We start from the raw sequence: 27,519 nt of genomic DNA on the forward strand, positions 1-27,519 counted from the left end.
TGTTCATAATTTCTTGTTTGCTAATGTTCTCACTTGAATCAATCCATTAAATGCACTATATTGTGAAACTTTGATGTACAAATTCATTTTTTTCGAAGGTGGAAATTCTGCTCTTCTAATAAATACTTTCCTTCTGAACTTTATAAACTGATTGTATTGTTTTTCTTAAAAAGGAGGATTATATTGTTCATGTGTGCAGATTTTACAGGCTAAAGTGAAAACAAAATGACACAATACCATTAAATACCATTTTAATCATACTATCATGCATAACCACACAGTCTGCATTCCTACATTATTGTAATGTAATCGTTCTGTATCGTCACATGCATAATTCACTATTTGTGGGTCAGAAGAAAAAAAAAAAAACATACTGTGTTGTGTACTTAAAATGCATTTTGAACGCAAGGTCAATGGCCCTTTCCCAGGTTGGCCTCATCCAGTTACAAAGAAACCAATCATCAAAACGGCACCAGAAAATAAAGATTTTTACACTGTATACTACTACATTTACTCATTACTCGTCTACTATTTGTTGTTATTAACTTTAGCAGCACAAAGCAACTGGATGATTATCACGTTGTGCTGTCTCATAGCCCTTCTCACCGCTTTGAAACCTTTAAGTCAGTCAAGGCTCGGGCTACGTAATTTAAAAGGTCCAACAAACTAAAAGCAATATCTGCACAGTGCTACAATAAAACCGATTCCCCATCAGCGGAACCATACTTACAGATAACTCCGTATGTTTACAAACGATACTTTTGTGAAAAGACGGAAGTGGGAGGAGACGAAGGCAAACATCATCATAACCAGCACAGAGCTCTTTCTACGCCTGTCAAGGTAAGGTGTATCGCCAAATTCATGGTCTTTACAGTGTGAGTTTAAATCCAAAGTGCGCACTAATTCGCTGTGTAACTTCTAAAATAGGCCGACAGATTAAGATCTTAACCATCCCGGCAAAAGCTCCCTTAATCTTGTGCTTAGAAGGTCATGTCTCAGCTGAGCTCGCTGAAGTAGTGGCTAGCTGACACTGACAGCCGCACCGTTGTAGCAGCTAACGTTAGCATTTAGCAACTCTTTCATTCATCTGACTGGTAAACATGCAGGAATGGGCCAACCAACTATGCGTAAGTAGTTGGTAAAAGAATGCGACTACACGAATAACCAGGAGCACATGTTTAAGAAACTTGTCGGTTCAAATTGTTCTCTTTTTTGAAGTCTGCACCTTGCTGGATTATCATCCGTCTAGCCTGCTATGCTATGGTGTTAACGCGATGCTAGCAAACATTTTAGTGCCATTTCTGGCTAATTTAACCGAGCGTCAGTCCGCGTCAATGACACGCGGCGCTGGTCTGAAAATGACCAAAACGTGCCATAGCAGTTTGGAGTCAGTTTGTGGTGTTATTTGTTATTAGTCGCTGCTTGGTAAAGTAGCTAGCTTGTCAGTATCATTTGGTCAACTTGAGGCCAGTAGCCTCTGCTGACGATGACTATTGGCTCGAGCTAAATAAATGACGCCAGGATGTCTTCCCCCCCAAGCATCTTTTATTGTTACACGATACAAGCTTTCCAGCTGTTTGCGTTACTACTTGTTGCCTTACTTCTCGTGTTTGCAGCTATCGATTGTGGAAATTTGTACTTCAAAATTGAGTTCAGTTATCTTCAAGTACCATGTAGTATCCTTCTCAACGGATACAATAAGTATATGTTGATATTTCTGAGGAATAAAAGGTACCGTCGCCCCCTGCTGTATCGTAGTTCACTTTTTGCATTTTCACTGTATTGCGGATTTATTTAAAAAAAAAAAAAAAAAGCACTTCCAGATCATTCTCAATATCGCAGGATTTTTCTGTGATTCTGTTTCTACTAAAATATGATAAGCAAGGCATTATTGTATTTCAAAACACATTATTTGTCATCTGAGCTATTTGTCATTTTGCCGAGTCACCTCCAGCCAACATGAGATTACGCCAGGATCGTTCTCATTCCTGACAGTCATCATCAATATGGTTGAAAAGATTGTTGACCTAACTTGGAAATATTTGCCTTGTTCAGCAAAATCCATTGTATTCGTATTTTGTTGGCTACGTTGTCTTCCAGAAGGCAGGAAGTCCTTTAATTTCACTGCGCTTGCACTTTCTACTTTTCCTATTGCTTTTGTGGCATGTCCTCACTTGCAAGATAGAGGTTCATCTTTTCCATTTGTTTGCAATTTTCAGGAGAACCGACAATTTGGCTCCAAGATGACAGACTCAAAGTACTTCACCACCACCAAAAAAGGTCTGGTTTCATGTGATTGCTGAGCATTTCAGTTGGTTGTAAATGATTACCTACTAAACAAACAACCAACAAATAGTTGCATATTGCATTTTGGTTTTATGTGAATCATTGTGCAATTGAAGAGATGGATCAAATGTTTTTATAACTTTAAACATAGTTTACTTAGCGGTATTTCACCTCTGCAAACTAACTTCAACAATCGTAGCGATATTAGGGAAATGATCCCTTGATGTTTTTTATTCATGCAGGTGAAATCTTTGAGCTGAAGGCTGAGTTGAACAGTGATAAAAAAGAGAAGAAGAAGGAGGCAGTGAAGAAGGTGATTGCATCTATGACTGTTGGCAAGGATGTCAGGTAAGCCACTGATGATCGACCAGGTTGATGCTTGCCTCCCATGTTTACCCTGCGCTCACTCACATTGACATGTTATCATCTTTGCAGTGCACTCTTTCCAGATGTTGTGAACTGCATGCAGACAGACAACCTGGAACTGAAAAAGTTAGTCTACCTCTATCTGATGAACTATGCCAAGAGTCAGCCAGACATGGCAATCATGGCTGTCAACACCTTTGTTAAGGTACATAACCATAAATTGTCGAATCTATTTTTTCTAATGCAACTGGGTATTGCATACTAAAACAGCAACATTAATTGACTTTTGATTTTATATATATAAACTATCCAGGACTGTGAAGACCCAAATCCCCTAATTCGGGCCCTGGCTGTTCGCACCATGGGCTGCATTCGCGTGGACAAGATCACAGAGTACCTGTGCGAGCCTCTGAGAAAGTGCTTAAAAGACGAAGACCCCTATGTGAGGAAGACCGCAGCTGTGTGTGTAGCAAAACTCCATGATATCAATGCACAGCTGGTGGAGGATCAAGGCTTCCTGGACACCCTCAAAGACCTTATCTCCGACTCAAACCCTATGGTACAACTCCATCCGACCAACATGCTAGTCAGAGATTGGCCGCATATTAACACTGATGCTGCTTCAATGTTCAGGTGGTTGCAAACGCGGTGGCGGCGCTGTCAGAAATCGCAGAGTCTCATCCCAACAGCAATCTTCTGGACTTGAACCCTCAAACCATCAACAAATTACTGACAGCTCTTAATGAGTGTACGGAGTGGGGACAGATCTTCATTCTGGATTGCCTGGCCAATTACACACCTCGAGATGACCGGGAATCCCAAAGGTAAGTGGATTGCACTGCAACCACTATTTCATTTCCTCTTTCCCTACCCAATTTTTTGAACCCCGAACCCATTTTATTTTTTCAAACCAGCATTTGTGAGCGCGTCACCCCACGGCTCTCCCATGCAAACTCTGCCGTGGTGTTGTCGGCTGTAAAAGTTCTCATGAAGTTCATGGAGATGTTGCCTAAAGACCTGGACTATTATGGAACCCTGCTGAAGAAGCTGGCGCCTCCACTTGTCACTCTCCTCTCTGCTGAGCCCGAGTTGCAATATGTAGCGCTACGAAACATCAACCTCATCGTACAAAGACGGTAAATGTGTCAACTGTGTCTTTTTGGAATGTCCATATACATATAAACCAAGATGGCCTTTGTACTGTAGTTTTGGTTTACATGTTTCGTTACATACTTTGTAAATGGCTAAAATAATAAGTGTTGACCTTTCAGACCGGAGATCTTGAAACATGAGATGAAGGTTTTCTTTGTGAAGTACAATGACCCAATTTATGTCAAACTGGAGAAACTGGACATTATGATCCGCTTGGCGTCTCAAGCTAACATCGCCCAGGTATACTAACAATAACATCTCATACCATCCAGTGGGAGATGTAGATGTTCTGGACAATAGTGCAGCCTCCTGATGATTCATCTATCTGTCTTGCTGCAGGTGCTTGCTGAGTTAAAGGAGTACGCCACTGAGGTAGATGTGGACTTTGTCCGTAAAGCTGTCAGGGCCATCGGACGCTGTGCCATTAAAGTGGAGGTGAGATTGTTGTTCGTAAATTACACTGTTTGTACAAATGCAAATATTGGGTGCAAAAAAAATAAGCATAATAAAATTGAATATAGGTTGAAAAGGATTTGCAAATTATTGTATCTTTATTAAATTTTACTCAACTCCCCAAATTCAATGCAATTGGGGTTAGTAGCGTCTGTAGGGCAGCTATAAACATTTAATTGAGAGGTTTGAGTTATTTTAGGTATATTAAAAATTCCCCTTAGCAACCCTGATAAAATGACAATTGCTGTAATAATTGCACGGAATTATTATTCATGTTGCCGGTGAGTGATCATACTGTAAATTGTGTAATGGAAGTGTCATGCTTAATAATGATTTTTGTTACTAGCAATCTGCAGAACGCTGTGTCAGTACCCTTCTTGACCTCATCCAGACAAAGGTCAACTATGTTGTGCAGGAAGCCATTGTGGTCATCAAGGATATCTTTCGCAAGTACCCTAACAAGTAAGTAACCCTAATGCATCAAATGCCAACTCAGTTGCTCCGCTTTACCTTCAGGGCACACAAACATTTTTAATATTAACTCATAAGACTGTTGACAGTTTTATTGGATGTGTTTTGCATGGAAATAGGCTGTCAAAATCAGATCCATATTGTTATTAAATATGAATCATTCAGACCTGCAGAAAAGAAATCTAGCCTTGTAGGCAATTTGGATATGCACCACAGCAGCGTTGAGGGAAAAAAATGATCAGAATCAGGCCTCTTCCAAATGTGCTTTTTGCACATTTTGCTTAATATGGAGGTAGGAATGGAGGCAGTTTCAAACAATTGATATGTATTTATCATGGGAATTTTTAGGCCACAAAAAAAGTACAAAAGTATAATCTTGTCTTGTATTTGGTGTTACTAGGCCACAAATAAAGTGCTTTAATTTAACTGAGAATCTGCTTTAACAGACAACCACTTCTCCTATAATAAGCCTGCTAAATTGAGGTCCACTAAAGGCGAAGGAATCAATTCACAGCAGCTGCAAAAGGTCACCATGAAACATCAAAGACTACCTGTCTGGTCACGTTTCATGTGTAGGCCAGTCTGCTGTCCATTTTCCACACCGTTGAGATGTTAGTCACGCCTCTTATTGCAAGACAAACTCTTGACATTGTGATGCATTTACATTTGTTTGATATTCGGCTCATGCTGATAACTATAGAACAGCAACCAACAAGGCTACACAGTACTGTGGTACTTCAATTTAGGAGTGACTCGACTGGAGTTTTTCAAGATTTCTGCAGGGAGAAGCGGGGCAATTCGAGCTGAAATTTCAATTACTAGTGCCAGATGGTAGCAGAAAACTTCACAAGCAACACAAACTTCATGTATCAATTAAACAGCGAACATCCAAACTCACAGGCATATATTCTTGATCCTCCATGGAAAACAACAAACCATTTTCTTTCTTTCATCAACAAAACAGCTCTTGTCTTCTGTATTTGTTCCATTCTGAGTGCATCTTACCGTGGTGATGTTTGCAGGTATGAGAGCGTGATTGCCACTTTGTGTGAAAACCTGGACTCGCTAGATGAGCCGGAAGCACGTGCTGCCATGATTTGGATCGTGGGGGAGTATGCTGAGCGCATTGACAACGCCGATGAACTACTTGAGAGCTTTTTGGAGGGTTTCCATGATGAAAGCACTCAGGTGAGTTGCATAGAATGCAAGCTGATGACCATTTTTGTCGATATGCAACCACCGGGGCTCACTCTCGCGGATGGGAAATTGGATTCGATTGCTTTAATTGCACACTGTAAAGTCTTACCGGCTAGTGTGTTTTGGATTCATGAGAAACCTGAGCAGTAAGGTGAGTTTATTGCAGTGTGCTTGAGGCAGTTGTTTGAAGATCAGACAGAAAGATTCATTCTTAACGGTTAACCTTGGGCAAAGTAAATGTGTTTCAAGTAATTGTTGGGTGCTTTTAAACTGTCTTATTTCTATTTACGTCTATTCATTATGTGCTACAGGTCCAGTTGCAGCTTTTAACAGCCATTGTGAAGTTGTTTCTCAAGAAGCCGACAGAGACCCAAGAGCTGGTCCAGCAGGTCCTCAGTCTGGCTACTCAGGTAAGAGCAAACCAGTTCCATGCCAGTCATGCTACTGCTCTCAACTGGATGGACATGTAGGCGTTAAAGTCTCCCCAATTTTGTCTTTGTCCAGGACTCTGATAATCCAGACCTGAGAGATCGTGGCTACATCTACTGGCGTCTGCTCTCCACTGACCCAGCGGCTGCTAAGGAGGTGGTTCTTGCTGAGAAGCCTCTGATCTCAGAGGAGACCGATTTGATTGAACCAACGCTGCTGGAGGAGCTCATATGCCACATTGGTACTCTGGCCTCCGTCTATCATAAGCCGCCCAGCGCCTTTGTCGAGGGCAGCCGTGGCGTTCAGCACAAAAGACTTCCTGGCAGTGCTGGATCGTGAGTCACTTTACTCTGTTCTTTTGATTCTGTTGCACAGTTTACTTTTGCTTCTTACAGTTTTAAAAGTATAAATACTTTATCAAGTCTCCTTCCGGCTGACTGACTTTTGCCTTTCCTCACTCTCTTGCCGCCAGCGGTGAAAACGTGGAGAGCCCAGACACAGGTTCTGCTGCCGTTGCTTCTGAGGCCCCCCCTGCCGTCATCCCATCCCAGGACCTTCTGGGAGATCTGCTCAACTTAGACCTGACACCTACGACCACAACTGGACCACCACCACCCGCCTCTGGCATGCAGATGGGAGCGATGGACCTTCTTGGAGGAGGACTGGATAGCCTGGTAAAGCCTGTCAACAATTCTTTTGAATTTTGCAGATGTTTTTCCTCTGCCGTCTGTGCTATTTTTCCTTCATACTATTATACTTTAATGTGCTGTCTTTCTAAAAATTATTTTCACAATGTTTTTCCTCCTTTGTTCAATGCTGCACCCGCAGATGGGGGATGAGTCTGAGCCGGTAATGACAGTGAGGAGAGGGAACATTTTTAAGCATTAAAATTAATTTGTCCACATGCATAATTTCATTTCTCACCTTTTGCCTATTACCGAGATATAAAGTTACACCAAGAGCCCCATCTCTTTGTTTTACCTGCGGGCTCTGCAATCTGTTTCATCTTTCCATCAGCCACCCGTTCCCCTGCGGACAGACACTCCTCAGTCACCGCAGCCCCCCCATCAGTCCCCATCGCCCCCAGATTACAGCCCCACTGAGGTTGGTCCAAAGGACCTCCCCGGCGAGAGAGTAGAAGGCACACTTGTACCACTGTGACCTCACACAATAGTTTACAGTTGTCATTGTTTGATGTCACCTTCTACTACGTTCACCACCGTTAGTTAGCAATGTATATTCAGCTGTCCTTGTATGCCCAGTAAAATGTTTAATGTGACCCACCTAGTTCCCAGAGAGTTGCTCACCCATCCTACCTCCTCAAAACAGCACATTATCACTTTATCTTACACAAGTCACAAACTTGATTTTTTTATTTCATTTCCAGCTTGGCGGAGACCTTGGAGGAAGTCCTGCTGTAAGTTGTTGTAATTCACCTCAACCTTTGAGCGGCTTTGCATCCATTCATTGACTTTTGCTTTGTGACCTGCAGATGACAGCTGGCTTTGGTGCTCCGCCCACTGCTGGACCACCTTCTTTCACCGCCCCTGTAAGTGGGGGTCTTGATGACTTGTTTGACCTCGGCGGTGGAGTTGGTATGCCGATGGGAGTTTATGTACCTCCTAAAACGGTAAGTTTAAAGAATAAATGCTGTTGAATGACTTGGGAATACCTCTGGGCTTGTCATTGATAGAAATGTTGTTCTTTTCTAGCTTTGGCTTCCAGCTATGAAGGCTAAGGGTCTAGAGATTTCAGGCACTTTTGGTCGTCGAGCTGGGGTTGTTCAAATGGAGGTGACCCTCACAAATAAAGCAATGAGCGTCATGACTGATTTTGCCATTCAGTTTAACAGAAATAGGTAACACCGTATTAGTTGGATGTTAGCAGTGACTGCACATTTCTGTCATTGACACTCTTTTGCTCCTCTCCGGCTTTAGTTTTGGTTTGGCTCCAGCTGGTCCTCTCCAGGTTCTTACTCCAGTTAGCCCGAACCAGAGTATTGAAGCGGTCCTTCCTCTCAACACTGTGGGGCCTGTCATGAAGATGGAGCCTCTTAATAACCTGCAGGTAACACACTCAAATTGTTTACTTCAGATAAGGGAAGACTATACATGTTTATTTTGTATTGATCAAGGATGGGCAACTTAAATGATGGAAATATGGACAAAATAAATGCTGGCCAGCGAATAGTGAAAATCTGTATCCTGTATAATTGACAGTTATTGAAATGCACTTGGAAAATATTCAATATGTTTTCCGCAGAAATAGGGTTGGCTCTTCAATAAAAGAAAATAAATAATGCAGAGATGTTATTGCCTGATCATAAAAACTAATCTGAACAGTGGCCTTTGCATTTCATTTAAATATGTCACGTGTATTTAGGGTTGATATTGAAAACTAACTTATGTCTGCCCAAATTTATAATAATTATAATAATACATTTTCTCAAGGTTGCCGTACATCAAGGACATTAAATAAAATCTATCCCTGCATTTTTTTAATTACTTTATGTATGCCTCATGCTTAAATGTGAAGCACCAAAATATTTTGTGGTTCAAGTATTTCTGATCATTTATTTTCATTTTTATTAATGTGATCATGGTGTTAGTCCTAGTAGCTGCTTAACAATGTCGCTGAAATGTTTTCTTTCAATAAAAACAGTAGCCCCCACACGATAGCATTATACAGTAATAGTTTGAAGCAGGAAGAATAGCAGATGGAACAGTCGCTGTCGAAAGAAGGCTAAAAGCTTCTAGAGGTGGGGGGGCGGCAATCATCAATAGTCATGCAACACGTGGCTCTTTTATTTCTTTTTGCCCTTCTCTGGCTTGCTACTCTACTTTCATGGGCACCACACTCTAGTTTGACATCCTCTCAGATATATATATGTTTTGTTTCTGAAGCTTTTTTCATTCTTTAGTGCTGATGGAAGGTAGCATCCCAGAATATTATTTGGAGTACTCTTTAAACCACCGATAAGTAGTTTCTGTTTTTGTAGCATCCTCACTGGCTGAAACCTTTTATGGCAAATGTGCACATTAAAGAGGAAAAAAGCTTCAGTGTCTTTGGAGAGACGCATTTTGACTGCAGGCTTTTCATTATTAATCATATTCACCCGCTGCGTTGAGCGGGGTGCCAAACCCCTCAAGTGATCAGTTTAGCTAAGATAGCAGATTGCTTCATTAAGTGCAGCCTCATTGATCATTTATCAGCACTTTTTTTTTTTTTAATCTCACTGACTTTGTGTTAAAATGGCCCTCTGTTACTCATATAGGTGGCCTAGCAACTTGTGGCAACAGCTGACGCTTGACAAAAGTGGCTTGCCCATTATGGATCTCAAGTTCTATATAGTCCATGATGGCTGGGTTTTTGGAAGCCAGCAATGTAAAGAAATGGGGGTGTCTGATTTACTAAGATTCCAAATAGAAGCTGCACTGCCTCACAATAAAATATATTTCTGTTATTTTTCTTCTGTAAGCTACATAAGGTCATCAGAATGGGAGGGGCGATCAAAGATTGAACAGTATTAGAAGAAACCCATTTTTAAGGCAGAAAAGGTCACTGCGTGATGACCTGAGATGCTCCACTCTTGTGAATAAATTTTGTGCTAATGTGACGAGGTAGAAATGACTGTACGGGAATATTTTGTACGGCATTTGACAAGTGGCAATTATTTTTGTGTTGTTTTCTCTTGCGGTTTCCTTCCCCCCCATCTTGAACACGGCTGGTCTCCTAGGTGGCCGTTAAGAACAACATTGACGTCTTCTACTTCAGCTGCCAGTACCCCATCAGCATGCTCTTTGTAGAGGACGGCAAGATGGGTGAGTGATTTTGCCGCAGCTCTTCACTCAATGCCCTCAAATCCATTTAATGTAGCTAAGGCCAGCATCTGTCAGGAAGAGCCCTTAAATCATAGATTAGATGTGATGTGGAGGTTCATATGCACTTATCTACATCTTGTGTGTGTTTAAATGTGTTGCTGCTAGATCCAAAACAGAGTATCTCCCGTGCCTTGTTTGTTTAGTGATATTGTCTCATTAGCACAAAAACGTTGGCCTTACCGTGTACCTTGGCTTTTTATTTGCAGAGCGACAGGTGTTCCTTGCCACATGGAAAGACATTCCGAATGAAAATGAGTCCAAGTTCCAGCTCAACGACTGCCATCTTAATGCAGGTGAGAAAGACTTTGCCGTCGAGCGGTGTCACACATCATATAGCGTAACAAAGATGAAATTCATTTGTAGTCATTTGAAGCAAATTGTATTTAGTGACATTTCATAAGCTTCAATCCCTATTTGTGTTGGATAATTTGGTTTTATGCAAGCAGCGAAGGAGCTGAGCTGGAGAAGGAATGTTAATGACCGCTTAATGGATATTTTCCCTCACGGATAATTCACAAGTGTGAGCCAAAAAAATGACACTTTGCAGCCTCGTGCATCACATCAAGTCAGACCCTTTGGAAGACTATTTATTAGCAAATCATTGACTAGATTTGTAAGTGGTCATATTGTGGTTCAGATGACTCTTTGGTTTTTCAAAGATGCGGCATCAAGTAAACTGCAAGGCAGCAACATCTTCACCATAGCCAAGCGAACTGTGGAGGGTCAGGACATGCTGTACCAGTCCATGAAACTCACCAATGGAATTTGGGTGCTGGCTGAACTCAGGGCCCAGGCAGGAAACCCCAACTATACGGTGAGTTCACACAGGGTTTCAAAACCTTTTCAGCTTTAATGTAACATTTAATGATTCACAAAAAGAACATCATGCTGCCAACTTGATGGTAGTGTGATGGTTGAAGCCCACTTTGCTATGTCAGAAGCAAGATGACTAGCTATGATTGACCAGCAAATCGCTGAAGGCATGAAAAAATGAAGGTTTTGAAGTTGAGTCAGATTGAAATGCTGTGGCATGATATTATAAAGGCTGAAACTGGTCATGTGCGTGTGAGATTAGATTTTTTTCCATCATTTGATCTCACCCAATATTGATCTCAAAACATCCAAGATTTTCCCAACCCCAATTTGAAAACTTAAAGTTTATGAAAGTATTTGAAAGTTCAATTTGAGTAGTTTCTGCAATGTCTGTCTGACCTTTTCTTTCTGGTTGTGACTGGTTGAACAGTAGATGAATCACTGAAGCATTTCTATTGACCGGAATGTAATTATATCCTTTATACCTTTGTATCTCTTCCGCAGTGTAAGACTAGAAAACAAACAAATTGTTGAGTAGAGAAGGCAGACATGATTAGATACTCATGTGCAATAATGAGTGAGTAGAAGGAAAGAGAGACATGCGATGATTGTTCTATGACATATCAATAATAGGTTGTGTGTGTTTGTTTTATGACCTTGCATGTCTGAACTTGTCTCAGCCTTGATGGATCATGGTTTGGCTTAGACTTTCTGGATGATGGGTCCTGAATGACAACCTTGGCGTGACCTCAACCCTCCCGCTGCGCGCATCATCTTTTTCTTTCGTCCGTCTCCACTACTCCGTTTGACACCTCGTTGTTCTTTTTCAGAAATGTGAATGAATCAATTCACCTATGTTATTAGGTAACAAACAGTGGTAAAAAAAAAACAAATTCAAAGTCATGCCTGTGAAAAGTTACTCATGTAACTAGCTAGTGATTGTTTTTCCTTATTTACTGGTGAGACTCGGGCTGAAGTAAAAGCAGGTTTCAATAATTGATAGGTTTTTTTGCTTTTAATATATGCTGCTAACCGTTTGCATTTTATGATTATGCTCTCTCTGTCTTATGTTGAGACTCAGCAGTTTGTGGGCGTTGATCTATGTGTTTGTTAGGTTATTGCTCATTAGCGATGAAAAGCAAAGATGGTGCTTCTTGTTCACTGTTCTGTGACCGCGTCGCTTGCCTCCTGGCTGCTTGCGCTTTGTTCATTGGCATGACACGCTGAACCCACAACGGCGGGGGCTATTTTTAGATGAGAAGGAGATGAGGCCACTGCGTATTTTTTGGCCCACGTTGCACTCTGGAAGAAAATATGTTAACACTAATTGTTACAACAGTTGAACACGGACGTGAAATGGTTTCACTTTAGCAGCTTTCTCCCTAAAGAAGTAACTTAATTGGCTTCAGTTCTCCCATGACACTTAACTTCTTGGCCTTGCATATTTTAGTCTTGTCCCAGTTCTGCACTCCGCGTCTATACTAGGTTTGACTGGGATTGACTGACTTTAAACATTTTCTATCTAACCCCCGGAGGAAAGAAGGAAGAGCAAAAAAGTGATTGGAGCTCAGTCACTCACTCCTATTTTACCTTAGTTTGATTGTGATTGGATAATTCTGAACATGGCCCTATCCCCAATTATAAGAGGGTGTCTAACTTATGCAACCACATTAACTCAATTCTTTTGACCTCCCCTTTTGAATATGTATCATTTTGTTGTTGTTGGATTTTTGGGGGGGACTTAGATAGGTCATGTTAATGGTGGAATAAATTTAGAAATGATTTATCCTGTTTTCAATATAATATGTCCAAAAATCCTATAATGTGTGAAGAGTGTACAGAATTGTGTCAATTTTAGCCAACCCTGCCCCTTTAACCTAGTGATGAAAGAAATATGGAACCTTCCACTATAAATGCACATCAACACTTAAAACAGTCATCACGTTGTTAAAGACTGCTTTGTGATCTTTCGTAGGTCTCTCTGAGATGCAGAGCCCCCGAGGTTTCCCAGTGTGTGTTCCAGAGCTACGAAGCGGTGCTGAAGAACTGAGAGAGGAGGGGCGAAAATAAAACAATAAACAATGATGGGCCAGATGCTGCCGTCTGGTTCTCCTGCCCGTGGACCACTTCACACTGTCATGCAGTGGTTGCTGCAAACTATCTACCAGCTCTTCATTAGTTTTTCCATCATTTATTGCTCAGTTTAGATTTCTTTTCAACCTGATTGAATTTGTACGAGTCAGCTTTCTCTAAATGACCCAGCTCATCCAAATGTGCAGGTCTAGCGCACGTGAACTGCAAGCAGATGGTCTTGGCTTTCTCATTAGTGTGTGTGTGTGTGTGTGTGTTTGTTTGTGTTTCTTTCATTTTGACACCATATCTGGACTTTGGATAGACTGAAAGGTCCCTCTGAGGTCTATTGTAGTCATTGCATTCTTTGCTTTTTTTGTTGGTAGATGTGCCTGTGTGTGTGTGTGTGTGTGTGTTTGCATCAGGGCAGCAGAATGTGGCCAACTGAGATGAAGGCTGAACAGGACTAAGTGTAAATGATGGAGACGTTTGTAACACCAAAGTAATGTGTGCATGTTAGTATGGCTGGCTAGGACAGTGCTCGGTTTCTCACCCTTGTACTCTGAAGATTAATTGAAGTTCCCCCCCAGTCACTACACTGATGCCCTTTTCATCAGCTCTGCAAGGTGTATACATCTGTCACCTTTTATATCGATTTATTTTGCAGGTGGCTCTCTTACAGGTGTTTGTGGGGACATCTGATGTTTGGGAAAAAAAAAAAAGGTAATGCTGAATCAGTTGTTTTTTTGATTGTTTGTCCTTTGAGTCTCCATCATCCAAAATGGAAATATTAAAATTCTTGATCAATTGTGCTTCGTTACTTTTTCTTCCAGTGCGTTTTAAGCCAAACGTAGTCCCGTTGACGTTATAGTTCATATTATAGAAAATACAGTGATAGATTTAAGACGACCTTTGTCAATAGATTCCTGTTGGAGCCTCAAGTCAAAGCGGCTCGCCTGGGAGGCCGTTTAAGGTCTGCACCACTCTGAGGGAACGACAACGATTTTAGCCGCGTCGCTTCAAAGGGGGCCACTATGCTACCCTGGGCAATCAAGGTCATAAACTGGTGTATTGACTTCCTTGTCCCTTCAGTCACTGTTGCGACTGTTGTCTCGTCTTTCCGGACAATCAATAAGATTGATCAGGTTTTGTAAGTGCCTGCCAACAGAGGGCATCGCTGAATTGGACACGGACTCCTGCAGTGCAGTGATTGACTCAGTACACCATATACAAGCCTTTATGGGGCCCTAAACTTCATTTGACTGTGGTGTCACCTTTGCATGACTCTACTAATAGGGAACTAGGATTTTGATGTTTGTCATCTTTTTCATTTCTTTGAATAGGCCAGAGGGCCCCCAAGCAGCCACTTTGTTCTCTTCTGCCTTAGGCCAACCCTGTCTCTATGGAATATTTTCTCAAAAGATGTTGAGATTACATCACATTACATATTCTCAGTCAGTTAGACCGCCTGGCTTCACTCTCAATAGCATACAGCCACAAGGCTGTGTTTTCTCACTTATGATTCTGTGAGTAATATTAGAGATTATTGGAGCAAATATCTGATGGCAACCTCAAATATGCTGAATATGATCTGGTTTTGTGATAGTTTCATCAGCAGCTCATAGCCGTGCACTGTGCTAATTACGAACTTTTTATCAATGTCTTAGCAGCACTTTTTGACCTGGCTGTTTCTGTTAATGAATGACCAAGATTTTGCATGCACTCCACTGCACTGTCCCTGCCGATGCCAAAGCTGTTCCAATTTTCGTATCCAGCTAATGTTTTATGAGGAGTGAAGCAGAAAAGAGGTCAACTGCCTCACACTATTAAACACACTGGACTCAACATTAGATACACCAGAAAAATCTAATGATGTCCAGTCGAGAAGCTGTAGGAGGTGTAGGCTTGTAGACCACAACAATGTATTCCACTGGACATATCTTACATAAGAAATGACTCTCAAGCAAGTCTAGCCTAAAAAAAAATAGTGACCTAATGTGGACCAGTCAGAAATGGCCTATTCCTCCATGGAACCCTAAGCAAAGGTAGAATTTGGTGAATTTTGATCACACCCAGTCAGTAAACTCCTTCCACTGTGCAGCTCTGGCAGTGTTGTAAAAAATGTGCAAAACCTTAATTAAACAACACTAACAACAACATAAATGCAAGCATTACTGTCTTCCCTCAATACCCCAGGCTTTAGTAGGGCCCCCTAGCGGTCACTGACTGCGCGTTCTGGAAAAGTGAGTAAGCTCGTGTAAAATATGGATGAGTGGATACTTTTCGTGAAATATTTGTCTGGCAGCGTCCTGTGAGCTCCTCGTAAAATACACGGCTTGCCTCGATAAAGTTTAGGACACACTGCATGAGTGGCCACCGAGTGTTAGTAGGCATGCAGGCAGGTCTCCTTCCAATTTTAAAAGAATGAAGATTTTTACAAGCATCACGGGAGACCTGCGCAAGTGCACATAAAAGTGGTGCCCATGGTGGGGCTGTGATGGATTGGGCTCATCGTCCCTGCCCTGACCGTGGACCCGCTCTCTCCACTAATCAGTCGTGTCCCTCGGCGAGATGATGTGCACGCCTGCATCTCCGTGACAGCTTCCACACTGAATCACGTGACAGAAGGAGGGAGAGAGAAAGAGAGAAGCTGGTGCCTTATCCGCAGACGCACGGTGCTCGTCAATAGGATGCCATAACAGAAACCACACGCCTGACACACGACTGCGTGGATGATCTTTTTTTTTTCTTAATACGACCCAAAGTCGAATGAGTCCATCTATGCCGTCGATTTGAGCAAGAATAATATGTGGAAGACGTACGACAGTGTGTGATTTTAGCACACGTGGAGCGCGTCTGGGTGCCGTGTGATGGAGGTGCGTGGAAACGGTGCATCGTGGGGATGAAGACACCGAGGGCTCCTGCGCGTCTCGGCCAAGGTCAGATTGGAGCAAGGCTATAATTTTGTCCATGTGGAGGACACCCAAGTGGGGTCCCACGAAGGGGGTCTCTCATTGGGGGGAAAAAAACAGTTTCTCATCCGTGTCCGAGGGTTTTAATTATTTCATTATTTATCATTTCAGCGCGTGTAAACCGGCCGTAATTAATTCATCATTCGGATTATATTGTCGTAATTAATTGAATTTCATGTATTTTTATTATTTTTTATTTTTTTACAAATCTTTCTATTATCATTGACGACAAATCACAGCATGTATATTCAAATTGCCTTCTTCAAAAGGAATTAGAAACTTTGTTTTACACGCGTTTAAAACAACAAATGAAAATGTTTTTCTGGGTTGTTATTTGTGTCCCTCCCACTCCACAGGATGCTTTTACAGAGAACACAAGTCTGCTGGCTGCCTGGATTATTTGTTCGGCCCTCCAGCCTGGAGCTGTAACTTGGCTCTCTGTGATCCACCTGCGATAAATCGAGCTTGACTTCCGGGTGTCCATGGTGTTGACCCGGGGCACCAGGAATGGTGGAGACGCTGAGTATCGCCGTCATCGGTGCTCCCGGAGTGGGCAAAACTTCGATCATTCGCCAGTTCATCTACAACGACTTCTCCGAGGTGTACACGCCGACCCGTTCTAGATATGTGTACCGACCCTCCGTCATCCTCAACGGGAGCATGTACGAACTGAAGGTCCTGGACGTCCCTCCGATCTCCTCCTTTCCGTCCAGCTCCAGTCAGGTAACGCAGCACTCCCTTTTACACTACAAATGTGACTGCAAACTGTGCTTCAAGTATCAGTACTTGTGTATTTGCTTTTCTGATGACTTTTTACTTTAAATTCCCACATTTGCAAACAGGTGTACTGTGTCATTTCCACATCTTTGTCAAAGTAGGCATGTTACTTTTTGCATCCTCCCTCCGTACAGTATGCGGAGGCCACGTCCACCCTTTGGCCACCCTCACATCTAGGGAAAGGTTTTGGCTGCGTTAAGACTTTAGGTTATTTTCGGGTGAAATGGGACGAGGCTTTTCGATCATATGTCATTAAAGGTGATGTCACGCCATTACCACGCATAATAAATGAACTGTCTATGTGGCTACTACAGTCACCATAAATGTCTATTTTATGCCCGACGAGTGGGACTAAATTAAAATCAAATCAAATCAAATATAAATGAATTATTCAAATATAGTCAATCTCTCCCAAGCAGTTTGTCTCCCCATCTTCTTATCAAATTTACATATAAAGTAATAATTTACTCTCCAAATCCTCCAATTTCAGAAATTTCACCAGTAATTATTCTCTGATTTTGGATTTAGTTTCTGATATATATATATATATATAGATTTAAACTGGTAAATGCTCACCGAACTTAGGTCTTGGGTGACGATGTTGGCTTCTGCTAATGTGACAGTAATTCTTTTCCAGATAATATTGGTCAGTTTCCAAATCAAAGGGCATTTGTGTTAAATTGGCCTGTTTGCCAGCTCTCTAGAAAGCATGCTTCTCATTTTTCGCCACAATATTTCAGAAGTCAGTCGAGGGTCTCGGCTTGGAGTAGTCCCTAGCTGGGCCATGTTTTTTGTTCAGGTGAAGCCCTTTTGTTGATGTGACTATATAACCTTGCCTATGGTGCTCCCCTGCTGAGGTGCACTATTGTTTTTCCACCAGCATTTTCATCCAAAGCATTCACCTGGCTCAAAAATACAAAATCATTTCAATGCTGTTTGAGAAAATCATTGTAGAGCATTTTAAAAATCGCAGATGTGACTTCTGCAGTCATGCTATTTCTCACATGGAACAATGACATCCTTGTACTCAGATCAGTTGTGTTCACATTGTTAACCGTCAGAGACCACAACACTGATATTATTTCTTTTAGCACACTCAGATGTCCCTGGTCTAGTTGCTATGGAGACACAACTGACTTAACACTTCACTTTGACGTTAAAGTGCCCCCAGTGAGGACAGTTCAGTGTATTGTTATTTATTAACCGTGGTGTGTCTTCTACAGCGTGACTTTGTATGCTTGTAGAAAAAAATGCCCAAGTTAGCTCCTCCTCTTATATCATTATAATTATCCCATTTGTTTTTTTCATGCAGCTCTTGTATTGGTCTCATTAAAATGTGTACCGGTATCTGTCTGCTGGGTCAAGTGCCTAAAAGGTCCAGCAAATTTTCACCATTAACATCATAGTGTTTTTTTTCTGAACAAGTACATCTAATCAAATCACAAACCTGAAATTTTACTGGACAAAAGGTGCAAAAACATCTCAAGTTTGTCCGTGTCTAAGTGCAGGATGTGCACACTAAACCATTTGAGTTGATGGTGTGACTCATGTCCTCGAGAGCACTGTTTTGAAGTGCCAAATCTCCAAGGTCGCCACATTTTGTTGCTTCATAACACCTGATGACAGCGCGGCCCTTTCTCCTGTCGCTTTGGCGACGCAAATAAGTGAGCCTTCTTACCAGCAGACGTGTCTGTCCGCACCGTGTCGAACATACAGAAGTACAAAAGAATTGTCTTGAACAGGTTCAGAGCAGTCCCAGTGCAATGAAAGAAACATTTTGCTTGCAGGAGTTCACTTGAGATTCCTCTGTCTTTATTGCACTAACTTTCTTAGCTTAATTCCCCAGGACCCAAAGTTACTCAACTACATCATGTACTCCGAGAACATCTACAATGTCTAGACAGTCAGAATTCCAATTGGATTCTCAAGAAAAACATGGTTCAACAAAATATAGCAAGATGAGGCAAGTTGCGGCAATGCGGCTCTTGTGCCTTCTGGCTTTCTGCTATCAATTTTAAGTATTTTATCTTTTTGACACTTTGTTTTTTTAAATGAAACCTCAGACGTCAATATAGCATCTTGTAGTAAAACACAACACATGTCAACATAAACAAAGCACCTAACTCAATAACACTAATGTGATACATGAAAGAAAACGAAGGATCATGGGAATGTACCATTTTGGATTCTGCGGCGAGGGGAACATTTCTATGGCGCCAACTGCAAATCTTATATTGATTTGCATTTAAAAAAAAAGCCAGTTTTTGCTCCATGAAAATCCCTTTTTTGCAAGGGTAATGACTTCCAGCATTTTACTCTGGCCGTCAGCGACCCAGTAAAAATGGAGCCGGCAGAAAGGCTGATCTCAATGATGCTTAACCCACTTTGAAGAGATGTAAAGGGAGCTGGAATGAGACACGATGAGTGTGCCATGTGTCTGTTGGAGTGCGGGCCACGCTTCGAGTCACACGAGGAGGCTTTTAAGCAAAGCACACAGATGTGTTGAATTATTTCGAAGCAGCATTTCATCCCATTGTGAGGACGAACGCGGTCTGTTGTCACTCGCAGCTTCGGGAAGGTGTTCACACACAGAGGAAACCATTAGCTGATTGCTGCCACAACATTTCTATGAGCAAGATTTATGGGTGCCCCGTGAGCTGCAGCTAACCCACCAGGACTCCAGGGCCTCCCCCCACCCCTCTTTATTTTTGTTTATTCTAAGCCGGCTTGTACTAAAGGCTTCTCGCTTCATGCGTTCACATCCTCTATTCTAAAAATCTTAATTGTGTTTTTTTTTTTTTTGTGATTTGGAAAATGAAAGAATTTCTGATTATAACGTACTGTCTTTTACTTTCTTGTGTTATTTCCAGGTTAAGAATACTCATACCCAATCCACTTTTGCCACGGTATCAGTTTTTCTGGCCTTGACTTGAATGTACCTAAACAACGAGTTTTGGAATCGATATTCTTTGCCTCAAGAGTGGCAGGAATAAAATAGCAACGGAGGGGATAAAAGGAATTCAGTGCAGTCAATTAGAAAGGTTGCATTGAATTTAATGGACGCTGTTGAAGGACGACTGACCAAATAGAGTTCTCTAATTTGTCATGAATAAGCTGCATGGTGAGTCAGTGCGCCTCCGTGCTTCAGAGCAATGTCTCACCACTTCATGTTATATCTGGAAAAGTGTAAAAAAAACAAAACAATTATTATTGTTTTTCAAATCTAGTTTAAATTTGGAAACAAGGAAGATGTCCATCATTCTACTTTAGTGGTGATTGTGTGGAGCGCCTTTCTGCTGCTGATAATATTGACCATTTGCCACAGTACGTCAGTGTGATGCGATAACAGCCTCACAGTTGGCTCATTAATTCCATTTTATTTTGGACACCAGTGTCTGGACATTTGTCTTAGTTTCCTCTGTCCATGCTGTCAGCTTGGAATTACATAATGTTACACGTTATGTAACTTTGAGCCTTCCAAATATGAAACGCTCATCCCTGAAGGGCGTGTGTGTGTGTTTGTGTCTTTGTATATTTGTGTGAGTACAAATAGTGTATGGGGAGCTTTAAAGGTGCCTCGAGGACACTTTAGTCACAGGTGTCAGGATTAGTGTGCTTAAGTGAGGTGATGGCACACGATTGCGGCAAGTAGATTTTTTTTTCAGAAGAAAAAATCCTGGCAGGGATTACTATATGCACACCAACAGCTGCAAGAATTGAATAGAAAACAAGAGGATATCCTGAATTAAATTTTTGGAAATCCATCCATCCCTCCGTCCGTCATTATCTGTCCATCCATCCATCCATCCATCCATCCATCCATCCATCCATCCATCCATCCATCCATCCATCCATCCATCCATCCATCCATCCATCCATCCATCCATCCAGCCATCCATCCAGCCATCCAGCCATCCATCCATCCATCCATCCATCCATCCATCCGTCCGTCCTATCCTTATTAGCTCATTTTTGACAGAATTTCCCAAAAGTAGTCCGATTTTGTCATTCTGTGCACAAGTACAACTAATGAGCTATGGGCAATCATCTCTGTATTATGTAAAAGGGTGTGAATTTCTAAAAAGGTTTTGGTCGGACAGATTGAAATATTTTTTATAAGGTCACCCAATAGATTTTAATTGCAAATCTGATTGCGTGACCTAGGGTTGACGCTAATTAGCTGACACCCCTCCCCCAACAGTTTACATGAGTCGACATCCATCACAATGATTCATGGTGGCTCCTTAATTTAGGAGACTTGGACAGTTTTGTCCTTTGTCATTTGCCTGCAGTTGTCAGGGAAACGTGTTGTGTTTTGGCTCTTGAGGAGACAAGGAGGAGATGCTATTTTTCCTCCCAGAAGACTGTCTCCAAACACCATCATCTTACTTCACAACCGTGCTCCCACAAGCACATTGTGGCACAAATAAACATGCCCGTACATGCATTTCTAAAAATTCCACTTGACTTCATCAGGAGTGTTTTTGTCTCGTCTTCAAGTCCTTTCCTACCTTTTGTGTCTTGCTCAGCTGCCACTGCCCCTTACGTTCCTCATCATCCCACTCCTCCTCCTCCTCCCACTGCTCTTCCTCCTTGTCTTCCACATTTAAAAACAGCACTGGGACCACAAGGAGGATATGCAATGAGAATGAAAGATGCTATTTATAGCTCAGCTGCAACTCAAGTCACTGTGCACCTGACGATTGTCAGATGAGGCCACGCTGTCTTGACATGCTGTTATTAAATCACTTGTGTTCCATTAGTCCGTGTGTGTGTGTGTTCTCTCACGATGGCGGCCAATGCTGGTGTAAAAAAAAAAAATCAGTGCAATGTCAACAATCAAACAAAGAGTTGACATCTTATAATAATACATATTCAACTATTAGTAGCACAAAGGCACTTATATGATTGCCATCCTAAAAACTCAATAAGATTTATTTACTGAGTGCCTTTTCCATAGTCAATGTTGATGGTTTTATATCGGCGTTCTTTAGCTGTGCTCACACTTCCCGACAGTGCTCCTTTTGTCTTTCACCTTTGATGTCGGAGATGTCAGTGATGCATGTTTGCCTCCTTGTTTGAGCAGCCTCATTATCCCTGCAGATGTGTGCCGTGCCTCACACTCTGCCAACCACCCTCGCTCCAATGTCTTTGCATTTTCCATCTTTGCAACTTACACCAATCCTCGCTCTCGCTCCCCGCCGCCGTTCGCGTGAATGATGATTTTATTTGTTTCTGTGCAGCGTGAAGCCTCATTTTCAACACCGCAGAGAAATTTCACATATTAAAGTTTGGTTATATGGGGTGTTGAAATGGAGTAATATAAATGGCACAGGCGGGAAGAGTGTTGCTAATTAGACTTATCATTGTTTCAAAAGAAGGGGTCAAATGCTAATCAGAAGCATGAAATGAAAATATGGATTTATAATCACCACCTTGATACGTGATTCTTTTTTTAGCGCTGTGGCTTACAGACACGTCAGAGAAAGCAAAACCTCCGTTCAAAATAATGATTGCACATCATCATCAACAACAATCATTTTTTATTCATTTTCCAAAGTAAAAGCAAATATTTGCAAATGTCTTTTTCTGAAAACAAAATCTGCCTGATTTTGTGTCAAATCTCAGAATATTTATTAAGAACCAGGTAATCAGATTTTGCTCATTTTAAATTTAACAAGTTCTCTTCATCAGTTATTAAAAATATGTATTTATTCATATGATAATCGATTAGCTGTCAATTAATCGCTGCAGCTCCAAAACCAACATTTCGAGGGAAGCGCATAGAAACAAATGAAATTAACTACTATACAGAATTTTTAAAAATGTACCTCACCATTAAATCCTTTTAGCGGTCACATTTTAAGTCAAATAGGTCCTGACACACGTTTCATATTTAATGCTTTGCTCAGTGCCAATAAATGTGAAAGTTTCACGTAAAAAGTGGCAGCCTAAGTTCATGATGGTCACCAGCTCTTATAAAAACCAACCTTGATTTAGTTCACGAGGTTATCTTGCCCATCTTCTAGATGTTATCTCTAGGCTGGGTTTCTTTTCTCATTTCCCCTTCGAAACGAGCCTTCACATCACAGCCCTTGAAAGTCCTCTCTCTTTCCATCTCCATCTTCCAGCAAGAGTAATCAAATTCAATGAGTTGGTTATAGGTTGGTGACAAGATCAGGACAGCGCTATGAATATAATGTGGATGAAGACTTTGTTTCTTTTCAAGTCAAACATACTTTACACTATAATTTGTTATCTACAGGGTCATTTTCATATACTACTGTTATTCACATCATTAATAATTGTTCTTCAAATTTCTGTTCTATACCGTCTTGTCTCTCATTATGGACACAATTATCTTTTGAAGTAACAATTGCCAGTAATTCAAATACTACTGAACTCCTGTCAGTTAAATTAATTGATTTCAAAATCAATTTCAGTGGGGAATGTCTTTGCCATTATTCACTAATTTGTATGAAAAGGACTCATAAAATAAAACAAAAAAATTCCATTCTCCTGCTCCCTGTTTTCATTCATTTTGTGTTATTCATTTTGTGTTGTCGCTTCTCTTCCTCGGTCCTTGACGGCAGGCACTCGCCATGTCTTATGACTTTGCCGTGGGTCATCCGCCTCTCAGCACCAACTTACTCAGATTTTTCAAGGAGCCTGAGCCAGTCATTTGGAATATTAAAACAAAAATTGCTATTCATTGATTGTCTGACACAAATATAGCGTGATTATGATGCCAACAAGTAAAATATAAAGAGCACTACAAATGAAGGTGATAAACATCTGCCTGCTGAACTGTAGCATTCTTGCATTATCAGTTTGAATTGCAGTCAAGGGAAATTAGTTTTTATGAACCACTGTATGCCATAGAATTTCAAAACGCTGTACGTTACTTTTTATTTGGTCTATCTTAAAATGCACTGAACGTTTTGAGATAAAATGCAGCTCACTCAAGTAATCAAATTTGTTGTTGTCCTTTGGATTGACTGAGATAAGTTTAGACATTTCTGTAGCTTCATGTCTAAAATTAAGCCTTCTTTTTCTATTTGTGTCTTCCAGGAGTGGCTGGATTTGCGTTGCAGAGGCGTTCGCAACGCCAACGCCTACATCTTGGTGTACGACATCTGCTGCGTGGAGAGTTTTGAATATGTAAAGATGATCAGGCAGCAGATAGTCGAACACAGGTATGGTCAGCAGCACCACTGGCAAGCAGCTTGTTAACGATCACGCTAATGTTGCAACAGCATCGCAGTATCTTGCTTAAAATTCCACAGACGAGACCCCAAAGTGTACAATAAACACCTTTGTGACAGCGTGACAGTGATTGACAGGCGGCAGTGGTAATATATCTTTTAATTCAGCAGAATCTCCCAGCATCTTGACAGTTTTGTCATGGCATTTGTTACGTTGCCACATTTGAAAGGCCTCAAATGTGACGAGATTGACACCAAGATGACTTTTTGCGTATATTCCTGCTGGTAATGGGCAGCAGATGTGCTAAATCGACATAGTGAAATGAAGATAATATTATACAGGGTACATTTTGAAAGGTATAATAGCTGACTTTATTTGCTTTGTATGACTCCATGCAGCCAATGTAGCCATCTTAAGTTCTGCATGTGTTAGTGTGAAGCTTTATGGTCTGTGTCATAGTAGCTCTTTAAACCATAGCCGGAAAAAAATATGCATGAGGAACGGATATCGGAGAAAAGTATACATTCAGATCTGGCGGTTTCTATTAAAAATAATTCTGCTTATTTGGACAGAAGGCACATTGTTCCGCCATCAGTTATTATTTATTTATTTGATCACATTTGCTTTTCTTCAGTCCACTGGCATGAAACCACATTGTCGTACACTTGACACATCTTGTTCCACTTGCAGCCATGTGTAAAGAGTCTGTAAAAAGGAGAAAAGTGCTGTGATTACTGCAATGTGTTTTTCAAGTCAAATTTCACCTCACTCTGTTGAAGTCTCTGATTGCGTTTTCCGGTGTGTTGAGCTATCGTGCCATCTGTCCTGTCAGATGTGCTAATATGCCAGTCTTTGTCACAATTGAGGCGTGCTGTAACAAAGAGAAGGCCTTATTAAGCCTTGAGAGAGGATCAGATAAGTTGTTTGAACTGAAGCTGTCACTCGGTCTTCACGCACTGTAATTTAACTAATAGAATATTAAATACATTATCCTGTACATGATCTTATTTAACTTGTTTTCATAAAAAAATGATTAGGTCTACCTCGCTTACTATAATTAAAATTAGCAATGCTGTTTGAGTACTGCAATTTGCTGTTCTCGAGGACAAAAATCGAGGTGCACCTTGCAAGTTTAATTTATTCAATGACTGTGCTCTTAACTCAAAGTGTTATATCTGAAATAATTTTTCAGTTTTGGATATTTTAAATAAGAGAAATGTCACTCGACAATATTGTATATTATAAAACAACAAGAATTAAGCGGCCACCAGGGGGGCATTCTACAGACACTGACGAAGAAGAGTTGCACAACTACTGTAAGCGTCTATATAAAACTTAACTTCCAACCGGGGGATTCAGCCAAATGTTGTCAGCGGACCCTCACAATGCGGCCGTAGAAAATAGTAGAATATATTCATCAGTGGTGGACTCGACTGCCTTACACACAGGCATTGTTCGAACGACATCTAAAAGATGAAATATCTTCGTTCAGTATTCATACCCATACAAATATTTTTGGAGGGGTTACATAACAAGGGTATTGTCGTCATGATACTTGCTCTATCCAGGAAATGCCTGTGATTGCCGATGTCAACCGGGGATGTTGATAACACTACAATCGTGCCTTAAAAACACTCCCCACACACTCACTAATTTATGCTTACCACTCACATGCCATTTCTTTTCACACTCCATATTGCTTGTAAGCAATGTGTGGTGTGAGCCGCCGCCCCCCCCCCCCCCCCCCCCCCCCCCCCCCCCCCGCCCACCCAGAGCCCATGAGCTCTAATCCTCCAATCCGCCCCCTCGCACCTCAGAAGAAAGGCAGGCAAAGCTGCAAATAGCTCAGCTTGCACACACCCAGCGTGCACCCACATGCTAATACGTGTCAACCTTTGCAGGGAAGGCAGCAGCAGCGAGGTGCCCATACTGGTGGTGGGCAACAAAAGAGACCTGCAGCGTCAGCGCTTCATGCCTCGCAGAGCGGTGTCGGTTCTGGTCAAGAAGACGTGGAAGTGCGGCTATGTGGAATGCTCGGCCAAGTTCAACTGGCACGTGGTACTGCTCTTCAAAGAGCTGCTGGGCATCGCCGTGGCACGGGGCCTGCGTCAGAACCACACCTCCATCCGCCTGCAAGGGGCACTGCAGAGGAACCGCTGCACCATCATGTGACCCTCTCACCTCAGCAGGGCAGCAAAGGACTTCTAGATCTAAATGGCTGGAAACTAAATACCCTGTGGCCTCCTGCATTACTGAGCTGATTTTACATCATGAGATTTATCAGAAGCTGCGCTTGCACGATTCCATTCCTGGGTCATCCAACTGCTTCCGATTCTCAGTTCACTTTTCTGGCATAAAAGTAGGAGGAGTCAACATATGACACACAAGGCCTTGTATTGCATAGACACTCAGGTGTCTGACTCCCTTACTTCTTATTGTGAGGCTTGCCTTGCAGCCTGATTGAAAGGAAGCTATTTTTGTGAGACTCGAAAGTGAGAGGCAGCAATATCGGTTGAGTCTTCCTTTTGAATATGTCTTATTCAGTGAGGGGGAGGAGGTGACAAAAGAACAGAAAAAGATATTTGGTGAGTTCTTCTCAAAGAGTTGGATTAGATATCTTTCTAGAATCAGTAAGGTAGCCTACATTGTCCTGATTTAATGACATTTTCTTTCCTATCCACACAGCACTTAAGATTATGTTTGTTTAGGCAAAGGGAGTTGTATAGTTTTTGGGCAGCGGAAAATGCTGCAGTCGCTTATCGTGATGTACCGTAGGACCCCTGCACAACACCCTACCCCATTTCATCATCCCCCCACTCAGTGGCTGATAATGGTATGAATACATTAACGCAAGGGAACGATGGACCTGCAGGAGTTTGCAGAGCCTGAAAAAAAGGCACTGCATGCTCGTTTTGTTTAGTGTGCGTACGTGCGTGCGTGCTTGATCGCTGACATTCAAGCAAGTAGAAGGACGGAATGAGCAAATGAGAAACAGAAGCTTTGTCACAGGAAGGAGCAATAAAATTCCACCTGACCGACAAAGAGAAGACACTGTGTTGTGTTTAGAATCAGTCAATTAAACCATCCACTAATCCACACCTTAAAAAAAAAATGCTGCAGCAGTGCTCCAAGACGTCAACCAAACATCACACAAGACAGACAGAGAGAACGATAATAAAGGTTTCCTAAAAGGCTCTTAACGGTACATGGCAATTTTGTGAGATTTATAGTTTGTGAAAATGGCTGCACTGTTGTACCTAAGAGGAATTTATGGAGTAATTGACTTGCATGCTATTGTTGGCACCGGATCCAACAAGTCAGGTTTTAATTGCACTGATGTGAAAATGTGATACTGTATTTATTTTTGGTAACATGATTGAGTGTTGTGAGTTGCAGAGTGGAGTGATTGTTTTACACTGGCATGTGGGAGCATTAGCTCGTGATGT

At 41.6% G+C, this 27,519-nt stretch overlaps 2 protein-coding genes across 7 annotated transcripts; both read left to right on the plus strand.

The window, feature by feature from the left end:
- Positions 1–774: 774 nt before the first annotated feature.
- ap1b1 (adaptor related protein complex 1 subunit beta 1) lies at positions 775–13,930 on the plus strand. Of its 6 annotated transcripts, none has more exons than XM_037259636.1 (24): positions 775–840; positions 2,220–2,280; positions 2,529–2,634; positions 2,722–2,857; positions 2,966–3,211; positions 3,286–3,476; positions 3,567–3,788; positions 3,924–4,044; positions 4,144–4,239; positions 4,604–4,719; positions 5,751–5,916; positions 6,237–6,335; positions 6,430–6,689; positions 6,827–7,028; positions 7,183–7,203; positions 7,372–7,458; positions 7,742–7,771; positions 7,847–7,984; positions 8,067–8,212; positions 8,292–8,421; positions 10,091–10,175; positions 10,442–10,528; positions 10,895–11,049; positions 13,024–13,930. In XM_037259636.1, exons 2-24 carry the CDS (start codon positions 2,244–2,246, stop codon positions 13,096–13,098), a joined length of 2,952 nt encoding a protein of 983 aa, XP_037115531.1. In that variant the 5' UTR covers positions 775–840; positions 2,220–2,243; the 3' UTR covers positions 13,099–13,930. The 6 variants fall into 6 exon arrangements, with proteins under 6 accessions (XP_037115531.1, XP_037115532.1, XP_037115530.1 ...); XM_037259637.1 differs by lacking the exon at positions 775–840 and adding an exon at positions 851–875; XM_037259635.1 differs by lacking the exon at positions 775–840 and adding an exon at positions 1,103–1,127.
- Positions 13,931–15,595: 1,665 nt separating this feature from the next.
- rasl10a (RAS-like, family 10, member A) lies at positions 15,596–27,214 on the plus strand. Its single transcript, XM_037259649.1, has 4 exons — positions 15,596–16,057; positions 16,447–16,813; positions 23,939–24,063; positions 25,975–27,214. Exons 2-4 carry the CDS (start codon positions 16,598–16,600, stop codon positions 26,243–26,245), a joined length of 612 nt encoding a protein of 203 aa, XP_037115544.1. The 5' UTR covers positions 15,596–16,057; positions 16,447–16,597; the 3' UTR covers positions 26,246–27,214.
- The last annotated feature ends 305 nt before the right edge of the window (positions 27,215–27,519 follow it).

This window comes from Syngnathus acus, chromosome 9 (assembly GCF_901709675.1).
Source record: "Syngnathus acus chromosome 9, fSynAcu1.2, whole genome shotgun sequence".
Classification (NCBI taxonomy): Eukaryota; Metazoa; Chordata; class Actinopteri; order Syngnathiformes; family Syngnathidae; genus Syngnathus; species Syngnathus acus.